The sequence below is a fragment of the Sapajus apella genome, unplaced genomic scaffold (genome assembly GCF_009761245.1).
Source record: "Sapajus apella isolate SASKATOON/1434 unplaced genomic scaffold, GSC_monkey_1.0 scaffold21, whole genome shotgun sequence".
Lineage (NCBI taxonomy): Eukaryota > Metazoa > Chordata > Mammalia > Primates > Cebidae > Sapajus > Sapajus apella.
The window spans coordinates 1,014,336-1,039,123 of NW_022436961.1; the positions used below are offsets into that span (position 1 = coordinate 1,014,336).

Genomic DNA, 24,788 nt, shown 5'->3' on the forward strand with positions numbered 1-24,788 from the left:
AGAAGGGAGAGAAGAACCCCCCTGCACTACAGCCTGGGGGAAAGTGAAAAAAACTCTAAAAAAAAAAAAAAAAAAAAAGAAAAGAAAAGAATCACTCACTATTGATCTATTTGCATAGTAGCATGGACTTTCATTTTTTGGGAGAATTACTGGAATATATGGGCTGATGTTTCTGACTAGATAACATTTAACTTAATTTTGTACAGTTAAGCTTTTATTATATTGACAATAAAACCTCAACAAAATTACAGATGGCAATTTCATCCTTATTATAATCTAATCATCTCATTAAAGCAATTATACCAGGTTAAGGATGTCTAATAGAAATGTTAAACTTGGTAAATTTTGGCACACAGGGTCCTTAGGGATTTCTTTTTCCGCATTACTATCAAATAGACAAATGGTAAAAGACGTGACAGAGTTCTTCAAGTTCTTTTATATATGTAAAATTGTATACCTTATTCTCTTCAGATATACACTACTATATTTTCTGGATTACAAACTTTTAAAACACACTGTAGAACATAAATGCTAGGTTTTAATATTCCTTAGTTCTTTACTTTGTATTTTCTCACCCTGGTTATAAGGAAAACAGAAAATGAGCTTTCTGTTTATAAGACTTCAGATGCTGTGGTGACAGCATGCTTCAACCCAACACAGCAACAGTGCACTTACTCAAGGCTGGTGCCGGCACAAGCTCCACTGCACAAGCCAATGTGGCCCAGGAAGCTGCTGTGTGCCAGTAGTTTGTAAAAATACAGCACAACATCACTCACAATGAGACAAAGCTCCTAGTGTCTTAAACTTCGATGGACCATACAACATGACCAACCTCCTAAGGAATCATTAATCATTACTAAAGAAACAGAAATGTCATAAACCCTGTTCAAAGCTGGACACAGGACATGGAGTTGCCACCGTTACAGTTAAGTTTTATTTTTGGCTTTCTGATACTTAAAGTATATTCAGAAGCTATTTTATCTTATTTTTTTACAAAAGCCTGCTTTGTTTTTAAATGTCATAAAATGTTTAGAAATATAATTTCTCCTATGTAATGAAACTAATAAGACTACATTTTATAGGTACAGTAAAGGAGAGTTATAGTTATAAATGTAAACATCAAAATAACAGCATACAACGGATGCTGAAGAAAAGTCAGAAGTATGGCCGGGTGCAGTGACCTCATGCCTGTAATCCCAGTACTTTGGGAGGCAGAGGAGGGTGGATCACGAATCAGGAGTTGGAGACCAGCCTGGCCAACATGGTGAAAGCCCGTCTCTATTAACTCACAAAAATTAGCTGGGCATGGTGGCAGGTGCCTGTAATCCCAGCTACTTGGGAGGCTGAGGCAGGAGAATTGCTTGAACCTGGGAGGTGGAGGCTGCAGTGAGCCAAGATTGCACCATGGCACTGCAGCCTGGGCAACGAGCAATACTCTGTCTTGGGGAAAAAAAAAGAAAAGTCAGAAGTAAAAGCTTGGCGCCTTTACAACCCAGTTAGAGAAAAGTATCTGGGTAGCTGGATGGGTAGGAGACTAGGACTGGGGGCATAAATAGAAAATGCAAATCAAAACCTCTCATCTCACAGGACAAAATCCATTCAGTGAGTAGTTCACAGACTCTTTTTTTTTTTTTTTTTTTTGGAGACACAGTTTCGCTCTTGTCACCCATCTGGGGTACAATGGTGCAATCTCAGGTCACTGCAACCGGGGTTCAAGCGATTCTCCTGCCTCAGCCTCTTGAGTAACTGGGACTACAGGCACATGCCACCATGCCTGGCTAATTTTTTGTATTTTCAGTAGAGACCAGGTTTCACTATGTTGGCCAGGCTGATCTTGAACTCCTTACCTCAGATGATGTGCCTACCTCTACCTCCCAAAGTGCTGGGACTACAGGCATAAGATAATGCACCCGACTCTTGTTTTCATTGATCATATTCTGCAGGTACAATTTTCCCAAAATTTTAACTTACCAAGTTTAGTACTCACATCCCAATTTGCCTTATTTATTTATTTCCCAAAATTTAAACTTGCCAAGGTTAGGGCTCACATCCCAGTTTGCTTCATTGATTGACTGATTAATTGATTGAACCCAGGTTGGAGTGCAGTGATGCGATCTCGGCTCACTGCAGTCTCTGCCTCCTGGGTTCCAGTGATTCTCCTGCCTCAGCCTCCCAAGTTGGGATTACAGGTATGTGCCACCACACCCACCTAATTTGTGTTATTTAGTAGAGATGGGGTTTCACCATGTTGGCCAGAATGGTCTCAAACTCCTGACCTCAAGTGATCCACCCCCACCTAAGCCTCCCAAATGGGATTACAGGTGTGAGCCACCAGGCCTGGCCCCAATTTGCTTTAAAAACCAGTTGGATCCTCAAGCTATTTGTGAAATACGGGTAGGGGTTAAGAACTATCTGAAATAGTTTTTAATCTTTTACTTTCAAAACTTTCTACATTGATCAGGTCTGCATAGCCTCCTGAAGCCTTACACCAATTCTACTCATGACTGTTTCCATTTATCCCTGACTCTTACTGCTTTGTGGTCTCATCAGGCAGAAGAATTCAGGCTGCGCTCAGACTTCTGTACTTAATGTAAAAAATCAGCACAATGTATGGAATGTATGGATTCATTTCTGTGTATATTCTAATATGTTTCTTCAACCATGGCTTCTGAGGACAAACAAAAATACTACTGATTTTTAGGTCAACTTTCTTATTAAAAAGTAAGGATTTAAAAATCAAACACTTGAATATAGTTTCTGAAAATTCATAATTACATTTAGCTTGATTTAAGGTTGCTTATTTGTATTTAACATAAATAACTAAATGAAACCTGAACTTCCAAATAGCAAGTACACGAGAAAACATCCTCCTATATTAGGTGACCTATCTAAAAATAAAAAATACCATGACCTTACTTCAGAAATTTTTTGCTTTCAAAAAATGGACTATGTTGCAAGAAAAAGACTGGAGGAAAACTTAAATATAATTTGGGACCAAATACATAAGTGAATATGGAAAGTTAGAAGGCATTTCATTTTTAAATGAATGATATTTCGCACTTATATAGAAGCTTATATATATATACAAAGTGCTTTACGATGATTACTCATTGACAGCCCATTCATCAATGTAAATAAACGTGGTTTACAATCTGTTAACAAATGTAAGCACTTTGAGGCAACCAAATACCCAAGAGAATCTATTTAGTAACAAATTCCTGGACTAGCAGATAGATGTGAGAAAAAAACATAAAGAGATCTGTCATGATATAACATATAAGAAGTTACTAATGTTAATGACTGATATTAAGATGTCAAGTGTTAGGAATTATTAAAAAATGGAAGGGTTTATATTAAGGAATAAGTAAAACAAATGAGGCATAAGTCAACAAATAGTCCAAAAGGTAAGGCTACCAATAACTTGTACATATATGAAAGGTTAACTCTTTCAGATGTGGAGAGAAACTGAAGGTATAATATAAATGTCAACCACATTGCTAGAATCTGATCCCCAGTTACTAAGATATTCCAAAACAACAACAAATTAATGTAGTGTCTGATATTTTTTCTTTTGTAATTTATCCCAAAATACCTTATCAATACATTCACTTCTGCCAGCAAACCAGATAGCAGGAAATAATCAAATTTTATGTATTTATGTTTAAAAAACAGTCTCCAAATCTTTGGGCAAATTTAATTTCCTATAAAACAATGTGAAAACTCATTTTTTTCCTCAAATTCTACCAGGTGCCTTAGGGATGATATGCTTAGCACCTCTGCCAATGTATTTATGTCTTTGCAAAAAGAACACTTGTCAACCATTTTGTAAAGTAAATATGCAAGTTATTTGAACTGTACTTGGAAAACAACTGAAAACACAGATTAATACATCATAAAAAGATTAATTCCCTTTAAACAAAGACATTCTTATAAAGCATGGTAACACACAGGCACAATAAAGAATATAAATTGTATATAATTATTGGCAGAAAATCTAATTCATTACAAAGCCTACACCTTTGAGGAAGAGGACATTTTCATACAAAGAAAAGTATTACACTATTATACAACATTTTTAATTGGACATGTACAAATTTTTGGCACATTAAAAAGAACTGAAAGGACTACAAAATAAGAACCAAAGAAACTAAAACAAAGATACGGGAGAGAGAAAAAGTTCTCAGAATGAGAAACACTAAGTATTGACAAAGAAGAGAAACAAAAAATAAGCTGGCTGAGCTTCCTGAAATGTTGTGTGTAACAGAAGTATGCTGTGGGTGCAGGTGTCTGTACTGTGTTTGGGCAGCAGTACTTTTCTACCTTGCTGCAGCCGGCTGCACGTGGCCTGGGTACGATCTTCTGCTGCTGGTCGCTTGCCTCTGCCTCGCCAGAAACGACTGTCCTGAGCCTGTGCTTGCCAGTCTATCTTCAGCTGCCTTTTTATGCAGAGTCATTCCCTGCAACATTAAAACAAAATAAAGGAATCAATAAAAAAAAGTGGAATCTACTTTCACAAAAGAAAATTTCATCATGCAGAATTTGTTACATTGCATCATACAGCACAATTAGGAATATTAATTCTATTCACTATAGATTAAAATCTCATAGAGGCATTTTAGTTCCCACAATTAGGTAGAAATTTTCTTTGGAAAAATTCAGGCTTAAAAGTCTTATTTTACAACAAACAAAACAGCAGATAATAGAGACAGACATTACCCATACTCAATCATACTTCCTTTCAAATTAAATGTAGAAAGTGATTTTCCAAGGAACACAGCACGATTGGTAGCAGTAGATTCACTCCAGGGGTAGAAATCACAGGTTTTATTTAGAATGAGAAACACAAAAGCTTTTGTGTTGTTTCTTAAGGTGGAAACCACACTAGGTAATGTACATACCACCATGCTGTTTTTCTTCACTTCAAGCCAGACCTGAATTCTCAAACAAATTAAGAAAACTTCCTGACAGTCCACAACAGAGGGCCCAACCAAGAGGAGGGGGTCTTTCTTGAAGACAGGAGAAGGGTCGCCAAATAGTTTAGAAGGGAGAGAAGGCAACTGCTGGACTCAGAGCACCTTAACAGGAGGGAGGAAACCTCCAGGGCACTCCCTGACTGCGGAGGAATGACAAGAATATGATAATGACACTATTTACAAAAGGCAGAAGTCTATGAGTAGATCAGGAAAAAAGCAATTTTTTGGTACTCATTTAACAAGACAATGAAGAATCCTAGCCAGAGAAACACTAAGAACTGAGAGACGGCCAGGGTGTAACACTCTGGGAGGCTATGGTGGGAAGATCACTTGAGGCTAGAAGCTCAAGACCAGCCTTAGCAAAATAGCAAGAGACCCTCTCTCTAAAATAACAAAAAATTTAGCTGCGCGTGATAGCATGCCCATAGTCCCAGCTACTTGGAAGACTGAGTTGGGAGGATCACTTGAGCTCAGGAAGTTGAGGCTGCAGTGAGCTGTGACTACACCACTGCACTGCAGAATGGGAACAGTGCAAGACCTTGCCTCAAAAAACAGTAACGACAACAAAAACAAAAGAACTGAGAGCTGTTGTTTAATCTCAACAATGACTGAATGCAAGTAAACTGCTGGGCATAACTGAAAGCAGGCAGCAAGGAAGAAAAAACTAATCAAGAGGCAAAAAGAGAGCCAAGTGGAAAAGCCAAACTACAGGATGCAATGAACTATGTGCAGAAGACAGAAAACTGGAAGATACATCACTAGCTAGTTTCTAGAGAAAACATAGGTTCTGACTTTGCATTTTTTCTTTTTTCATTTTTTTTAGATAGAGTCTTGCCACTAGCTGCCCATGCTGGTCTTGAACTCCTGGGCTTAAGAGATCCTTCCACCTTGACCTCCGAAAGTGCTGGGATTGCAGGTGTGAACCACTGCGCCCAGCCTCAGCTTTGCATTTTTAATACAATTTCAGTCTATCCTATCAACCCAAAAACACAATATTTTCCAAATGACAAAAATCTAAAACACATTTTTAAACTCAACTTGAAATCAGAGCATTTAAAGTTTTGAATAAAATTGACAAATATTTTATTGGTAATCTTTAACTTACAAATTTGGCTACACATACTAAAATTTATATTTTATTTAAATATTCTAATTTTTTCACTTTCACATTTCAAACAGTTTATTAAATTCTTCACACAGGTTAAAGACCTCAGCATAGGGCATTCTCTGAGCTACTTAATACCTCTTCCCACCACTCATCATTTACATTTTCATTTAAGTTTTGAGACGCAGAACTTTCTGAATGTAAGCATGATGGTTTACTTATCTGAACATAACTTTGGGGAGTCTATTTGGCATTATACCTTCACTCTCTGAAGAGTTAAAAATTAGAACTTTTTTTCTTTTTTTTTTGAGACGGAGTCTCTGTCACCAGGCTGGAGTTCAGTGGCGAGATCTCGGCTAACTACAACCTCCAACTCCTTGGTTCAAGCGTTTCTCCTGCCTCAGCCTCCCTAGTAGCTGGGACTACAGGTGCATGCCACCATGCCCAGATAATTTTTGTATTTTTAGTAGAGATGGGGTTTCAACATGTTGGCCAGGATGGTCTCAATCTCTTGACCTCATGATCTGCCCGCCTCAGCCTCCCAAAGTGCTGAGATTACAGGCGTGAGCCACCGAGCCCAGCCAGGACTATTCATTAGAACCACTTCACAGAATAAATCAATCTGGTTCCGTAAGAAACACAATATGTGAAGTCATAAAAATCAATCAAGAATATGAATTATTGGGCCGGGCGCAGTGGCTCACACCTGTAATCCCAGCACTTTGGCAGGCCGAGGTGGGTGGATCATGAGGTCAGGAGTTCAAGATCAGCCTGGCCAATGTGGTGAAACCCTGTGTTTACTAAAAATACAAAAATTAGCCAGATGCGGTGGTACATGTGTGATATTGTGCTGGCCTAGAGCCAGAACCAGAGCAAAACTATTTTATAAAATGCAAAACTGTTTTTAGATAAGTTGAAATGGCTGCCCCATTCTCCTCACAATAACTACTGTCCTTGGCCTCTGTAAATAGAACTGCCAGTTTATTCTTCAAAACTATGTAAAGCTGCTTACCTTTTCTTATCAGTAACTGCTCTCTGTGGCCCTAATGTGACAGGCAAGCAGTCCTAACCCATGCCATCTTGGCTCCTGTGACTTGTAATAAGTAACTAAGGTCTGTGATTTCCACCTTAACCAGATAATGTGTAAACAAATGTTTATCTTGACTTCTGTAAACCACTTAAGTAACAAACGGAATGAGCCCTTGGAATGTCCGGAGACCCCCACCCTCATCTCTGCCCAGGAGGTAATTTACAGAATCCACTAGCCCTCGGAATGTCTGAAGACTTTTCATCCCCATCCCTGCCCCTCACCCCCACTCCCAAGGTGGTTTTTCGGGTATAAAAAATTGTGGCACCCTCCTGTTGCCACCACAGGTTGGAGAGACGTGAGTCCTCTGTGGTCGCCGGCATAAATAAATGACCCTGCAATCTGGCATACTTTTGTCTTGTGATAACTTTCTACATTCGGTCAAATACAACATTTGGAGTTCCCCAGCGAGAAATTGTTTTTTTGTTATCACCAGACAAAAGCCATCTCTGAATCTCGCCCGGGCGGCCGCTCCCACCTTGGGGGCCTCTGGGGAGGCGCCCCCTGTTCTTTCGCAGGGCCCCGGAGAGCCACCGTGGAGGATAAGCGACCTCTCGGCCGACATTCACCCGAAATTCCTCAGGGTCCTAAAAGGAAAAGCCTCCGGAGATAAGTCTGGTCTGGGCCTGTGTCGGGGGACTGACGAGTCATTTCAACTCTGACCTGGCAAGCCTCACAGAGACGTCGCTTGAGGCTTCTGGTAGCTGGTGCAGGGGGTACCAGCATTCGCTTCTGGTGGCTGTCATAGTGGGTGGCAGCCTTCTGGTAGCTGGTGCAGAGGGTACCAGCGTTCGTTTCCGGTAGCTGGTGCAGAGGGTACCAGCGTTCGCCCCTGGTAGCTGGCATAGTGGGTGGCAGCGTTCAGTTGTTTTACGTAACCTCCGTGTGAGTGAGAGAGTGAGTGTGTATATATGTAGTCCCACGGCTGAAAGGCTACGGGGCTTGTGTGGGCCTTAACCCCCGGTTCCACTGGGGCGTCATAGGGCATAACGGTGATTCACCTCAGAGCTGTCCTACTTGGACTTCCATCCTGAGGTGACCAGGCTCGGGGATTATACGGATACACCTTAGCCAAGACGCCCCTGAAAATTCTTCCAAGAAAGTGGCCGGGCAGGCATCTGACTGGTCTCCCATCTGGGGGGCACCCACCCTTTGTCTGTCACTCTTGTATGTGGTCCTGTCTCGTCTGTAAATTTGTCAGTTTTATTAGACTCCTGCTAGCAGACATACGCTGGGTCAGGCCATCTTCCCTTGAGGTAGGAGATATCTTACAGTGGTTGACGAACCACTGGATGCAGGGAAATTTTATTGATTACACCCCAGCAAAAATTACTCTTTTCTCTTTCTTCATCTTCTTCTTCTTCTATCACTGAGGCCTCACTCTTTCTTCCTTTGCCATGTGGCAGATAGTCTTAACTCTAGTTGTCTTTATTCTCTTCCTTGTTTTGGTCATTGTGGCCTGTAAATTCTCCCAGCCACCTCCACCGGGAAACGAGTACTTTTGCCCTTGCTGGGTCAGATTCCATGTCGGGGAGGCCGTTGTGCCCTCGACACCTTGGAGGTAGCTTCTTTGGAGCTTGTGTGGAACAAAACCCTAGATCAGAGTTTAAGACTGCTCTTTCTCAGGCTGGGATGGAAAATAGGTAACTGCTTATTCTGCCAGGAAAGTGTGCAATGTTATGGGCAGTGCCCAACAGTGCATCACAGAAAGGCATATTGGCACTATCCTGGATGTTGGGAGGTAGAATGTCACCGCCCCAGTAAAAACTGACTGGCAGCACTTCTGCACACTCTACCGGGTGTGGTGGGTCCAAAACACACATCCGGTAGACCTCTTAGTCCACCTGTTTGTCACTTCCCGACCTTTCCGAAGCAACTGGCCATTAAAAATGTATAAGGGGGAGGATTATGCCCGGGCAGCGCTAAACCTCCATAGTGCTTATTCTCGCCAGTTGTGGTTTGCGGGGAAAAAAAAAAAGACCGCCGCCTTACCTTGGCCCCTACCCCCTGTTCCTCTGACTAGGACTAGGAATAAACCCTAAAATCCAGTTGTCTGGTCCTTACAGGACCTGGCTGCAGAGGCCCTGCTAAAACCTGCTTTAAAGAGGGCCAAATTTTAAATTTGAGGCTTTCCAAAATTGGCTTTACTACAGAAAGAGAGGAAAGAGAAAGGGAGAGTAGAAAGTAGACAGAAGAGAGAGAGAGAAGGGGACCAGAAGCCGCAGGGGCGGAACACTTGCCGCCAGCAAGTTCAGTTTTAAACTAACACTAAGAGCGTTTTTTTTCCTTTCTCTGCCAGCAGTCAGCCCCGCCCAGCTTTGAGGCAGGCCACACTGCCTCAGGGTGCAGCATTTGCATCCAGAATCTGGCTTTAAGAAAAGCTTTCTAACTCTTTGTAACAAAAGTGACTTGTTAGCATAGTCGTTAAGGTGTGGAAAACTCCGCTCTTTGTGTGAACTTGAATGGCCGTTTTTTTGGAATTAGGTGGCCAAATACTGGGACCTATGACCCAAAAATTATCCAGACTGTATGGAAAATGGTTGCAAAAACTCCTGGATACCCTGAGCAGTTTCCATACATCGACCAATGGTTGGGTTTAGTCCAATGGCCTCCCCTATGGCTAAAGCGCTGCATAAAACAGGCTAGACTTCAGGTCACATTAGCCAGCCCAAAAGAAAGTCCCTTCTGAGCCAACCATTCTCCCCACCCCAGCGGAGGATCAGGAATTACTTCCACCCTACTCAAGGCCCTCTAAACCAGCGCCTCAGCACCCCCCTCGACAGTACTATTAACCAAACCTTGTCCCCCCTGCACACCCGTAGCGGGGCCCCCGCACCCACCGGCAGTCCTCCCTTTCCAAGAGGCACCCCCAACAGAAGACAATTGGGGTCGCCCATTCTTTGTTCACATCCCCTTCTTGTCAAGTAACTTATATAACTGGAAGGAGATAGAGATCAAAAAGAGGGCCAAAACACCAAGTGCGGGCACGAGCTTTAAGGGCAAGGGAAAGCTGCCGGGCTAAACCCAAAATTGGCGGCACCCATGGCATGGAAAAGGGGATTTCTATGGCCTGCAAGCCGGCAAAGATGCATCCAGTGTGAGGGGCTGTGCAGGAGGGAAGTGCTGGGGAACTGCTAAGAGTTCCCGGGAGGGGGTAGTACTGGAGAACTGCTAAGACGGCGAGAGGGGGAGGGCTAGGTACCTGCCCAGATGGAAAGTTCCCTGGGAGGGGGTAGGGCTGGGAGGCCGGGGAATTTAAAGCGGTGATGTTGCAGAGGTTTTACAATGAAACTCAACATCCCCCCTTCTCTGAGAAGCCCCAGGCTTTGACAGGACTCTTAAAATCTGTATTCCAGACGCATCGCCCCACTTGGGAAAACTGAAAAAAAGGTAAAATTAGACAGGAAGCCCTGAAAGCCATCATAGGTCCAGGGCAAGGAAAAAGATTTTTTTCCCTCTACCTGACCCCAAATGGGACCTCAACACCTTGGAGGGGGGTGTCACCAGGCTCTGAACACTTTTCACCGGTATCTTATAGAAGGGGTTAGGGGAGTGGCCCACAAGCCCAGCAAACTCTCCGAGGTAGGAACTGTAACTCAGGGTCCACAGGAGTTGCTAGCTGCTTTCCTTGAGCGCTTACTGGACGCCTATTACCCTGAGGCCTGGAGAATCAGCGGGCCATCAATCTGGTTTTTGTTTCCCAGTCTGCCCCAGACATCAAAAATTTGCAAAAATTAGAGAGGTTCCAGAGAATAAATTTAACTCAGTTGTTAAAAATTGCCCAAAAAGTCTTTAACAACAAAGACACCTTAGAGGCCAAGCAAAATAAGAGAGTTACTAAGGCAGTGATAGCAGCACTCCAGGAAAAACCACAGCTAGCCCCTGGACCACAAATCGATTCGTTGATCTGGGAAATGGCACTGTCACTCATTCCCTGAGTGTCCATATCCACTCCTGTGACGAGAATTGCTCCACAAACTGCAAGCAAATATTTCTTTCAGCAAGGGTCAAGCTTGCCTCTCAATTCCTCCTCCTTTAGCCACAGGGCCACCTCAGCAGATCCTCATCACCTGTGCTCTGTCAGACGAGTATCTCTTGCAGGAAGCTTTATCCTCGGAGGCAGATCAACCACCTGCACCAGACTTCCTCCGCAAATTTCAAGAGAGTGTACCGGGAGTATGGGCTGAAACAAGTCCCCCAGGGCTGGCAAGTCACCGCACCCCAGTCGCGGTCCAGCTATTAGCAACGGCAACTCCAGTTCAGGTGAAGCAATACCCTATGAGCCGGGAAGCCAGGCGAGGAATTGCTCTGCACATCACCAGACTCTTGAAGGGAGGAATCCTCACTACCTGTAAGTCTCCCTGGAACACCCCCTTGCTCCCCGTGCTAAAACCAGGCACACAGGACTATCGGCCTGTGCAGGATTTGAGGGAGGTAAATAAATGGGTAGAAACTGTTCATCCTACAGTTCCAAATCCGTACACCCTCCTAAGTCTCTTGGACCCAGAACACCATTACACTGTCTTGGATCTTAAGGATGCATTCTTTTGCATCCCACTAGCCCCTGGTAGCTAGCCTATATTTGCTTTTGAATGGACCGACCCTGATACTGGAGTCTCGGGGCAACTCACTCGGAGAAAACTGCCTCAGGGGTTCAAAAACTCCCCCACTCTGTTTGATGAGGCACTTAGCCAAGACCTTGCTGCCTTCCGAGCTGAGTTCCCAGAGTGTACCCGACTCCAATATGTGGATGACTTACTCTTGGCTACAAAAACCCAGGAGGCCTGTAAAGAGACCACCCAGTCATTATTAAAAAACCCTGCAGACTTTGTGGTACCAGGTCTCAGCTAAAAAGGCCCAACTCTGTCAGCCAAAAGTGACTTACCTGGCTATGTTATAGAGAAGGGCAACCGGGCACTGGCACCCAGCCGAGTCCAAGCAGTGTTGCAAATACCCAACCCTACCACAAAATGCCAAGTTCGAGAATTCCTTGGGCAGTAGAGTACCGCAGGCTATGGATTTTGGGATTTGCTGAGATAGCCAAGCCCCTGTATGCCTGCGCTGGAGGAAAGCAGCCCTTGATATGGACAGAGGTGGAGCAACAGGCTTTTGACAAGCTCAAGATTGCCCTGACTGCAGCCCCAGCCTTGGCCTTGCCAGTCATCTCTAAACCTTTCCAGTTGTTTGTGCATGAAAAACAGGGAGTCGCTAAGGGGGTGCTCACCCGGACATTGGGACTCTGGTCCCGGCCAGTTGCCTACCTTTCAAAAAGACTTGATCCCGTAGCCTCTGGGTGGCCAGCTCGTTTGAGGACGGTGGCAGCTATGGCCCTGTTAGTCAGGGAGGCGAACAAACTGAATGTGGGGCAGGAGTTGAACTTAGTGGCACCCCAAACGGTGGAGCTGCTATTCCGTGGAGCTACGGGAAAATGGATGTCTAATGCCTGCATAGCCAAATACCAGGCTTTACTTTTGGACCAGCCCCGCATAAAATTTTCAAAAACCACAGTTTTAAACCCTGCCACACTGCTACCTGACAGCAAGCCAGAGGAACCCATATATGACTGCCAACAGACAATAGATGTCCACGCTGCACGACCGGATCTCACCGACGTCCCCCTGCAGAACCCAGAGGAGGTACTGTATACAGATGGCAGCAGTTTCATGGTCGAGGGAGTCAGGTACGCCGGGGCAGCTGTGGTCACTCTAGAGCGGGTTATCTGGGCCCAGGCTCTTCCACATGGAACCTCAGCCCAAAAGGCTGAACTTATAGCTTTAATAAAGGCCTTGGACTGGGCGGAGGGAAAAATTGTTAACATCTACACGGATAGCCGGTATGCTTTTGCTACGGCCCATGTGCATGGTGGCATTTATAAAAAAAAGAGGATTGCTTACCTCAGAGGAAAAAAAATCATCAAAAACAAAGAGAAAATCCTAGCTCTACTAGAAGCTATATGGAAGCCTAAGGCAGTGGCATTGATGCACTGCAAAGGACACCAGAAGGGAGATTCACCAGAGGCAAGGGGAAATAGGGCAGCTGACCTACAGGCCAGACAGGCAGCCTTGGGGCCAGTAAAACCTCTGACTCTTCTTGTGACTCTGCCAGCCCCAACCCTGCCTCCTACCCCAACGTATTTGCCTGAGGAAGAAAACTTTGCCAAAGAACAGGGAGGACGGCACGATTCCACAGGATGGTGGACTTTACTGGACACAAGGATTGTGCTCCCTGAGGCTCTAGGACAGGCTCTAGTTAAGGACACACACCAGGCCACTCACTTAGGACAAACAAAACTCACCGAGCTGCTGAGGGCCAGATATTACATTCCACACTTACATGAGATTGTTAGGGAAACTACTACTCGTTGTGAAGTTTGTGCCAGGGTAAATCCAGGAGGCAGTAGGCCTAGTCAGGCAGGGATAAGACTCAGGGGTACTAGCCCAGGGGAACACTGGGAGGTAGATTTTACTGAAATAAAGCCCCCAGCGTGCGGCTATAAGTACGTCCTTGTGTTTGTAGACACTTTCTCTGGATGGGTTGAGGCTTTTCCTACTAGGTCAAAAAACCGCACTGGTAGTAGCGAAAAAATTGTTACAGGACCTGGTTCCTCAGTTCGGCTTGCCCCTGACACTGGGATCAGATAATGGCCCTGCATTTACAGCTCAGGTTTCACAGGGCCTGGCAAAGGCCCTGGGCATATCCTGGAAACTGCACTGTGCCTATCGCCCGCAGAGTTCAGGGCAGGGTAAAAGGATGAACCGGACCATAAAGGAAACTTTGACAAAATTCATTCTAGAAACCGGTGAAAACTGGGTCAACCTGCTTCCTTTTGTTCTACTCCGTACCCCATGTACTCCCTATAAAAAAAGCTTTACTCCTTTTGAAATTATGTTTGGAAGTCCCCCTCCCTTACTCCCCAGACTTGCGAACGCCATACATGCTGGAGTCTATAACCATACACTCCTTAAGTCCTTGCAGGCACTCCAGTCTGTTCAGTCCCAGGTGCACTCGCTCATCAGGGGAACTCGACCTACCCCAGTGAATTTCACTGACCAGCCGTTACACCCCTTCCAGCCAGGGGACAAAGTCCTGGTGAAGAGAGTCACTACCTCTGACCTAACTCCTCACTGGAAAGGACCCTACACTGTAATCCTGGTCACCCCCACGGCAATCAAGGTGGACGGACTGACTGCCTGGATTCACCACTCACACGTCAAGACTGCCCCCCCAGGTGCAGGATGGGAAGCGGTTCCATCCTCAACGGACCCCCCAAAGCTAAGACTATTGCGCCGTTCTCAGTCATCATCCTAATCTCCCTGATTCCTGCAACCACCCTCCGAAAGGGACCCTCCTTGGCACCCACCTACTATCGATGGGTCATCACTGAGGGCTCCACTGGAGCATATGTTAGTTCCTTAACCGGAAAGGGATCCACCCTAGTCAACCTAAACCTGGAGTACTCTCCGGAGACCCCCATTACCTTCTCCCTGGACCTCTGTGCCCTCCTGGGCCCCCACTTAAATTTCAGGACAAGTGGAGGTATAGCTGGGTGTGGCAGTTTAGGGGCAGAGCGACAACTCCAGACCATGGGGCTATATCTGTGCCCAGGATCCACCCCACCAAAAAGATGAAACTGTGGAGACTTAAATGAATTCTTTTGCCCCATTGGGGTTGTGGAACTATCTCCACTATAACAGGATATACTGCAAACAGAAACTCTCATTTTTCTCACCCGAGACCCTCTCGTAAACCCCTGGCTAACATTCCTGCTCACTGGATTAGCAGGACCCTTGGTGCTAATGGTCCTAGGATTAACATTTGGACCATGCCTTTTAAACGTGCTCCTCAAATTTATCCAGGAAGAAATAGATTCGGTGAAATTAATGGTTCTGAGATCCAACTATGGGCGCTTGTGTCTAAAAAGAGGAAACCTATTAAAGATTTAATACATGTTAAAAGAACAGGGAGGAATGTGATATTGTGCTGGCCTAGAGCCAGAACCAGAGCAAAACTATTTTATAAAATGCAAAACTGTTTTTAGATAAGTTGAAATGGCTGCCCCATTCTCCTCACAATAACTACTGTCCTTGGCCTCTGTAAACAGAACTGCCAGTTTATTCTTCAAAACTATGTAAAGCTGCTTACCTTTTCTTATCAGTAACTGCTCTCTGTGGCCCTAATGTGGCAAGCAATCCTAACCCATGCCATCTTGGCTCCTGTGACTTGTAATAAGTAACTAAGGTCTGTGATTTCCACCTTAACCAGATAATGTGTAAACAAATGTTTATCTTGACTTCTGTAAACCACTTAAGTAACAAACGGAATGAGCCCTTGGAATGTCCGGAGACCCCCACCCTCATCTCTGCCCAGGAGGTAATTTACAGAATCCACTAGCCCTCGGAATGTCTGAAGACTTTTCATCCCCATCCCTGCCCCTCACCCCCACTCCCAAGGTGGTTTTTCGGGTATAAAAAATTGTGGCACCCTCCTGTTGCCACCACAGGTTGGAGAGACGTGAGTCCTCTGTGGTCGCCGGCATAAATGACCCTGCAATCTGGCATACTTTTGTCTTGTGATAACTTTCTACATTCGGTCAAATACAACACATGCCTGTAATCCCAGCTACTTAGGAGGCTGAGGCAGAGAATTGCTTGAATCCAGGAGGCAGAGGTTGCAGTGAACCGAGATTGCACCACTGTACTCAAGCCTGGGCAACAGAGTGAGACTTCATCTCAAAAAAAAAAAAAAAAAAAAAAAAAAAAGAAAGAAAAGAAAAAGAAAAGAAAAGAAATTATTAATAAGGCCTGAAATGCAGAGGTCCAAGATTGCTAACACTAAGCTTCTGGGAGGACAGGGAAGAGACAGAACAGTTTAAAAGTCAGGAGTAATTCCCAGAGAACTTCCTCAAATATATAGTTTTATTCTTTTCTATTTTTTGAATTTTAATTTTCAAGAAATCCATATTTGTTTGTTTTCTGAGATGGAGTCTCGCTCTGTTGTCAAGGCTGGAGTGCAGTGATATGATCTCGGCTCACTGCAACCTCTGCCTCCCAGGTTCAGGCGATTCTCCTGCCTCAGCCTCCAGAGTAGCTGGGATTACAGACACCTGCTACCACACCTGGCTAATTTTTGTATTTACAGGCATGAGCCACTACGCCCGGCCTGTTTATCAAAAATAGTATTCTAACTCTGATATAATTTCCTCTTTGGTTTTTAAATTGCAATAAAATCTTAGATACGTAGTTTTTTTTTTTTTCTTTGAGACAGAGTCTCACTCTGTCGCCCAGGCTGGAGTAGAGAGGTGCAATCCTTGCTCACTGCAACCTCCGCCTCCCGGGTTCAATCAATTCTCGTGCCTCAGCCTCCTGAGTAGCTGGGACTACAGATGTGTGCCACCATGACTGACTAATTTCTGTATTTTTACAGAGGTGAAAGACCTCAGTCTATTTTGACACAGGTTAAAGACCTCAGTCTATTGCAAGGGCATTCTCTGAGCTATTTATTACCTCTTCCAGCACTCATCATTTCCCTCAACCATCACTTCCATCAACCTCTCCTTCCCAAGTTCAAGTGATTCTCCTGCCTCGTCCTCCCAAGTAACTGTATTTTTAGTAGAGAAGGGGTTTTACTATGTTGGCCAGACTGGTCTTAAACTAATGACCTCAGGTAATCTGCCTGCCTCGACCTCCCAAAGTGCTGAGATTATAGGCATCAGCCACTACACCCGGCCATAGATATGCCATTTTGACCAAGGCAAATATAGATGTGAAAATAATATATATGAAATTTATGAATTTTTGATGGAGATTAAATCACAGTGTTCAGAGGCCAGACATTAACCTTTAGGCAATATCAATTATAACTGTAAAATAAAAACAATGGTACTGTGCCATAACAGAGCTAAAGGGTCACAGGGGGATGTTAAAAGGAATCTGGGGCCAAGTGTGGTGGCTCACACCTGTAATCCCAGCACTTTAGGAGGCTGACGCAGGCAGATCACAAGGTCAGGAGTTCGAGACCAGCCTGACAAATATGGTGAACCCGTCTCTACTAAAAATACAAAAATCAGCAGGCATGATAGCAGGAGACTGTACTCCCAGCTACTCGGGAGGCTGAGGCAGCGAATCAGTTGAACCCAGGAGCCGGAGGTTGCAGTCAGCTGAGATTGTGCCACTGCACTCCAGCCTGGGTGACAAGGGAAGATTCCATCTCAAAAAAATATAAAAATAAAAACATAAATCTGGTCCCATTTCTTCATTTCTTGTCTCAGATAGCTTTTTTTTTTTTTTTTTTTTTTTTTTTGGGAGAGAGAGTCTTGCTCTGTCACCCAGGCTGGAGCGCAACGGTGCGATCTCGGCTCACTACAACCTCCCCTTCCCAAGTTCAGGCGATTGTCCTGACTCAGCCTCCCAAGTACCTGAGATTACAGGCATGTGGCACCAAACCCGGCTAAGTTTTGTATTTTCAGTAGAGGTGGGGTTTCACCATGTTGTCCAGGCTGGTCTCTCCTCCTGACCTCATGATCCACCTGCCTGGCCTCCTAAAGTGCTAGGATTACAGGTATGAGCCACCACACTTGGCTAACTAACATTTTTTAAAAGGCAGAAGTGGTCTTATTGAAAAGAACAAAAATCAAAAGGAAGACAGAAAGTCTTGGGAAAATACTGAAAGAAGTGCAGCACTCTTGAAAATCCCTAACTATTCACATCCCAACCAGGATGCTAATGAGTATCAGTTTTTGTGTTGGGATATTCAATTTCAAAACCTCCAGTGGTTCAGGGTCTGACAATGTGAACATTTTCCAAACCCCGTGAGATAAACTACCCTCAATCAAAGTACCATTCTGTAAAGACACTGAAATAATCTCATAAAACAAAAACTATTGCATCTGTTTAGATGGTATTAGTGTCCCTTCCCTTAAAATAAAGTCTCTGAGGGACAGAAATTAGACTGACATCTTTCTATCCTCTAGAAATAATGATGTTTTCAAAATGCTCTAACCCTGTTTACAGTGGTTCTCATATCAGCTTTTCAGTTCAGAAATAGCATTAAGATTCTGTTAGTGTATGTTAGGATAGCAATTACTTTCAGATTCATTTGGTAGAATGACTTCTACAGTAAAGGGAATATTAAGTACTACATATTCATTTAACTTTTCATTATTCTCCAAAGTACTATGTTCTTACCATATTGTACCAGGCACTAACAATGTATTTTTCTTCCATCTCTCTTTGACTCTTTGTTTTCTCATATTCTTTCTAAAAAAGCAAAAGCACATGTAAATATGTAAAGATATAAAATAACTCAATATAAATAAAATACTTAAAATTAATCGTTAAAACCCACGGACACAACTGTAAAATATAACAAGGCTCCCAGGACATTAAAATCAAAATGCAACTATTTTATTATACAGAATAGTAAACTACCTCTAATGAGTGAAACAGTCGGTCTCGTTCCTGGAGCTGATTTTTAAGAGCTTGTATTTCTGGTGCTGCTCCTTGATTCTGTTTAGGATCTAAAGTACGAATAACCTGCAAAAAATAATAGAAAAATTTTAAAAGTCTCAAACTTAAAGAATGTAACATTTGATAAAAGAATTAGTATTTTTTTTTTAAATGAAAGGATAAACGTATGAAAAATCAAAGGTTATCTTACAAGGGTATTTTAAAAAGTAAATGTGGCCTGGAGTGGTGGCTCATGCCTGTAATCCCAGCACTTTGGGAGGCTGAGGCAGGTAGATCACTTGAGCTCAGGAGTCTGAGACCAGCCTCGACAACATAGTGAGACCATCTCTATAAAAAATACTTAAAAATTAGCTGGGTGTGGTGGTGCACCCATATAGTCCCAGCTACTCAGGAGGCTGAGGCAGGAAGATCCCTTGAGCCTGGGAGGTCGAGGCTGCAGTGAGCTGAGATTACATCATGTGCTCCAGCCTGGGCAACAGAACAAGACTCTGTCTCAAAAAAATTAAAAAAGCAAATGAATGAAATAGTATTAACTGTAACTTTAAATAAAATTTTCTGGGGTATATAATATTTGTACAAACATAAAGCTTTTTACCTCTATAAATTCCAATTATAGAAAGTAATTCTGGCTTAAAATTAATAAATGCAGTTATGTACCATATAACAATGTTTCAGTCAACAATGAACCATATATATGATGACCACCATCATATTGTAAAGGAGCTGAGAAATTCCTATCACACAAATACCATTGTGTAACCATTTTCTTACACTACTCAGTACAGTAAAGTGCTGTACAGGTTTTCAGCTAGGAACAATACTCCATATCATATAGTCTAGTTGTGTACTAAGCTATATAGCATCCAGGTGTGCATAAGTACATTCTACAATGTTTACACAATGACAAAATTGCCTAAGAATGCATTTCTCAGAACGTGTCCCTGTTGTTAAATGACTTGTGTCTGTACAGCAGACACTACTGACAGTAGTCCACTCTTTTCCTTTCCCTCTAATCTAGTCTGCTAGCCTTCTGCCTCTAATCAGACATGTACTTTGGGGAGAGGATCCTGACTAGTGTAAGCCTATCGCTGTGCCCATCTCTTCCTCTGCTGGCAATCCAGGTTGGCATGGACTTTGGATGTGATTATTCTGACTGGCCAACTAGAGGACTGCTGGGAAAGGTATTTTTACTTCTTCACTCAATATTTTTATTTAGTTTTATTTTAAAAGATAGGGCCTTGCTCTGTCATCCTGGCTGGAGTACAGTGGTGTGATCGTAGCCCACTGCAGCCTTGAACCACTGGGCTCAAGTGACTTTCCTGCTCCAGCTTCCTGAACAGCTAGGGTTATAGCTACATGCCACCATGACCAGCTAATTTTTTTTTTTTTTTAAGATGGAGATTTCGGCTGGTCGCGGTGGCTCAAGCCTGTAATCCCAGCACTTTGGGAGGCCGAGGTGGGTGGATCACGAGGTCAAGAGATCGAGACCATCCTGGTCAACATGGTGAAACCCCGTCTCTACTAAAAATACAAAAAATTAGCTGGGCATGGTGGTGCGTGCCTGTAATCCCAGCTACTCAGGAGGCTGAGGCAGGAGAATTGCCTGAACCCAGGAGGTGGAGGTTGCGGTGAGCCGAGATCGCGCCATTGCACTCCAGCCTGGGTAACAAGAGCGAAACTCTGTCCCAAAAAAAAAAAAAAGATGGAGATTTGCTCGTTTTCCAGGTAGGAATGCAATGGCGTGATCTCAGCTCACCACAACCTCCGCCTCCTGGGTTCAAGTGATTCTCCTGAGATTACAGGCATGTGCCACCACACCCGACTAATTTTGTATTTTTAGTAGAGACGCGGTTTCTCCATGTTGGTCAGCCTGGTCCTGACCTCCTGATCTTGGATGATCAGCCCGCCTCGACTTCCCAAAGTGCTGGGATTACAGGTGTGAGCCACAGTGCCTGGCCATGACTAGCTAATTTTTAAAAACATTTTCTTCGTAGAGATGGAGTCTGGGTATATTGCCCAGACTGACCTCAAACTTGAAAGGGTAGAATAAAAACCCATTTACCTTTAACCTAGAGTCACCAATTGCTTCATTGCCATATTCGATTTCTCTACACACACACACACACACACACACACACACACACACACACACACACACACGGTTACTTATTTGGGAGACTATTTTTTAACGTCTCCAAATAAGTTATTCAGATCTCATAACATATAACCTTTAAATACTTAAGCACGTATCTCCTTAGATTAAGGATATTAACCTACATAATCACAAACCATCATCATCTGTAAGAAAACTGACCCCCTTAACCCCCAGTCTAGGACTCAGGGGTGAATACATTGATTTGGCAATTAGAAGAGGGTGGGGGTCCTCTTTTCAATGGGTCCCTGTGCTCTCCCACACTCCACAGTCTGTTGGTCTGTTCTTGTTTTCATGACAGTGACTTCTATTCTAAATTCTGGATTTACCTGATGGTTTTTTGAACATGTTATTTAGCTTGTTCCAATAAACCTCATTTTGCCTGTGAACTGGAACTGCAAGGTTACTTAAATTCAGGTTAACTATTATTTAGAATGATACTCCATCAGGAGGCACAGTATATCAGTTGTCCCATCATTAGTGTTGTTAATTTTGTTGACTAGTAAGGTGGCAAGTGCCACTCATTTCCCACACAAAGTACATTTTCCTCTTAGTAATTAGTAAGTAATCCATGGAATGACCTATTTTGACCACTGCTTCTTGCTCAGGTTCTTTTTATTTGTTAAAAGATTTGTTCTTCTCCTGAGAGTTTTCTGCATGAGAAGTTGCTGTAGTGTCAATCCATTACATTTGAGACTTCACTGAAATGTGATCAGAAGGTAATAAAGTGAGATGCCTCCAAATTTCATACTTACACTTTTGGCTTTCTCTAAGTATTTTTTATATCGTTCTTCCATTTGCTTCATTTCCTCTTCTTTCTTTCGTAAAGCTTCTTGTAATTCTTCAATTTTTAAGGCTGCAGATGAGACACAGTACTATATATATATATATATATATAAACATATATTTAGATTATAACAAATATATATAAATTGTCATAATATTTATTTTAGATTACAACAATTTTAAAAACATTTTAGTTGACTAACAACAAATAAGCTGGTCTATTTTTATACATAATTTTCTTCTAAAAAAATTCAGATTTTTAATTTTTTTTACAAAAAGCTTTTCTTATAAATAAATTTAAAACTCCAGTATGGATAAACAAAATGTGATACATTTTATATATACATTATAATATTATTCACCCTTAATTATGATACATGCTATGACATGGAGACACTATGTTAAGTGAAATAAACCAGATACAAAAGGACAAATATTATATAATTCTACTCATATGAGTGACCTAGAATAGTCAAATTCACAGAGACAGAAAATGGAATAACGGTTATTAGGGGGTAGGAAGAGGGAGGAAGGGAGAGTTATTGTTTAATGGGTAAGAACTTCTGTTTGAGATGATAAAGTTTTGTAGATGGTTAACAGTGACAGTTGCACAACAATGTCAATGTCCTTAATGTCGTTGGACTATACAGGAAAAATGGCTTAAAATGGTGTGTTTTGGCTGGGTGTGGTGGCTCACACCTGTAATCTCAGCACTTTGGGAGGCCAAGGCAGGTGGATCATCTGAGGTCAAGACCAGCCTGCCCAACATGGTGAAACCCCGTCTCTACTACAAATAAAAAAAAATTAGCTGGGCAGGGTGGCTCATGCCTGTAGTCCCAGCTACTAGGGGGAGTTAGGTGGGAGGATGGCTTGAGCATGGGAGGTCAGGCTGCAGTGAGCTGTGATCATGCCATTTACTCCAGTCTGGGCAACACATCCAGACGCTGCCTCAAAAATAAATAAATAAAATTATGTAAACTCACTATCACTATGGCAGTATACAGCAAGCCCATTTAAAAACTATCCTAATTAAGAAAACTCACAGCTGTTGTTAAATCTTGGCTCGAGATCTTCAATAATGGCTCTCTTCTTCTGTAGTTCATTATTGGCTTCATGCAGCTTCTCTCTGCAACAATAGGTAAATGTCACCTACTACTATTTCTCTCATTTCTTCCACTTCGAAGATCTAGGTTCTTTATACTTGGATTACACTTGCATTGCACGTGTAATGCAATTAATTGCATGCAAGTGATATGAAACAAATATGAAAAGACAAAACATGTATTTAATATATTTTTAAAATAAGTAAAAAGTAAAGACAAAAAAATTCCTTTTTGTTTGAAAAAGTAGTCATTTGTTTTACACAGACCTGCATAAAGAGAGGGTATAGATTTTTTTCTAGGAATAATACTACTTAAATAACTTTGTAAAGGTTTTACCAAGCAAAATCTTGTTGCAAAAAAATGAAGTTCTAAAAATAAGAATTAATAAATAGAACACTACATATCAATAAAAAGAAATAAACAAATGATACATGCAACCACATGAATAGATGTCATAGAATGTTGAACAAAGGAAGTTAAAGGGATAACCATGTATGATTCCATAATGAATGGAAGGTGACATACATCAGCAGTGTGGCTAGTTCTGGGGTCAATCTACTGGGAGGAAGGATATAGAATCCTGGTCGGTTGCTAGATATATTACCTATGTTGATTTGGGTCAACTATGTATGTACGTTTGGGAGGCCCTGGCAGGTGGATCACTTGAGGTCAGGAGTTTGAGACCAGCCTCGCCACCATGGCAAAACACAATCTCTGCTAAAAATACAAAAATTAGCCAGGCGTGGTGGCAGGCGCCTGTAACCCAGCTACATGGGAGGGAGAATTGCTTGAACCTGGGAGGCGGAGGTTACAGTGAGCCAAGATCGCGCCACTGCACTCCAGCCTGGTTGACAGAGTGAGACTCTGTCTCAAAAAAAACCAAAAAACAAAAAACAAAAAAACTAGGAATTTAGGACATGTATTTTATGTGTCATATTCCGACATAAATGCATTTAAATAATTAATCAAAAGTGAGATATTTTTCCCCTGGCATTTGTATAGTATGCATAATTCTCCCTTTATAATAGTTAATACAGTACCATGTAACATAACTAAGGAAGACGGCTGCAAAAATGGGAAGATATAGAAAATCACTAATTAAAAAAATAGAGCACTTTGTTATGTCTATTTCTGATCTTTTCTATGCATAATGCTTAAATAAATCTTTCTCTTTCTCAATATTTTTTGAGGATGTGACATTGTGTGCATATATGACCTATGACAAAGAACATATACAATAAAACAGTTTAAAGAATAATAAGGCTGGGTGAGGTGGTTCACGCCTGTAATCCGAGCACTTTGGGAAGCCGAGGCAGGTGAATCATGAGGTCAGGAGATTGAGACCATTCTGGCTAGCACAGTGAAATCCCGTTTCCACTAAAAATACAAAAAATTAGCCGGGCATGGTGGCACGCGCCTGTAGCCCAGCTACTCCGGAGGCTGAGGCTGGAGAATCGCTTGAACCCAGGAGGCGGAGGTTGTAGTGAGCCGAGATCGTGCCACTGCACTCCAGCCTGGCAACAGAGTGAGACTATGGCTCAAAATACAAAATAATAATAAAACTAAGCCCAATGAATCACTACCATGTTAAAAAAAAAAAAACAAAAAAAAAAACAGAAATTGGCTGGCCACAGTGTTTCAACGCCTGTAATCCTAGCACTTTGGAAGGCCAAGGTGGGTGGACTGCCTGAGCTCAGGAGTTCAAAACCAGCCTGGGCCACATGGTGAAACCCCATTTCTACTAAAATACAAAAAATTAGTTGGGCATGGTGGTGCATGCCTGTAGTCCCAGCTACTCTAGAGGTTGAGGTGGGAGAATCGCTTGAACCCGGGAGGCAGAGGTTGCAGTGAGCCGAGATGGCAACACTGTACTCCAGGCTGGGTGACAGAATGAAACTGTCTCAAAAAAATTAAAACAAAGCAAAACAAAACAAAACAAAACAAAAACATTAAAATAAAAATAAATAGAAATCGTCCCAAAAACTTAGAAGTCACAGGTGTCTCTATATTCGTCTCAGAGGTAACCAAAGTCCAGAATTTGAATCATTCTCATGATTTTCATGATGGTTTTATTGTCTTTATGTTGATCCTAAACAATATATTGCTTAATTATGTGA

At 42.7% G+C, this 24,788-nt stretch overlaps 1 protein-coding gene across 1 annotated transcript in view; it reads right to left on the reverse strand.

Moving 5' to 3' along the window:
• Positions 1–2,768: 2,768 nt before the first annotated feature.
• The window catches only part of HOOK3 (hook microtubule tethering protein 3), a 129,585-nt gene continuing 107,565 nt past the window's right edge, over positions 2,769–24,788 (reverse strand). The window contains exons 18-22 of the mRNA XM_032288032.1: positions 22,612–22,694; positions 21,538–21,638; positions 18,592–18,696; positions 18,349–18,420; positions 2,769–4,457 (exon numbers count right to left, since the gene is read on the reverse strand). Coding sequence (XP_032143923.1) covers positions 4,317–4,457; positions 18,349–18,420; positions 18,592–18,696; positions 21,538–21,638; positions 22,612–22,694 — 502 coding nt within the window. The 3' untranslated portion in view covers positions 2,769–4,316. The remainder of the gene's footprint in view (positions 4,458–18,348; positions 18,421–18,591; positions 18,697–21,537; positions 21,639–22,611; positions 22,695–24,788) is intronic.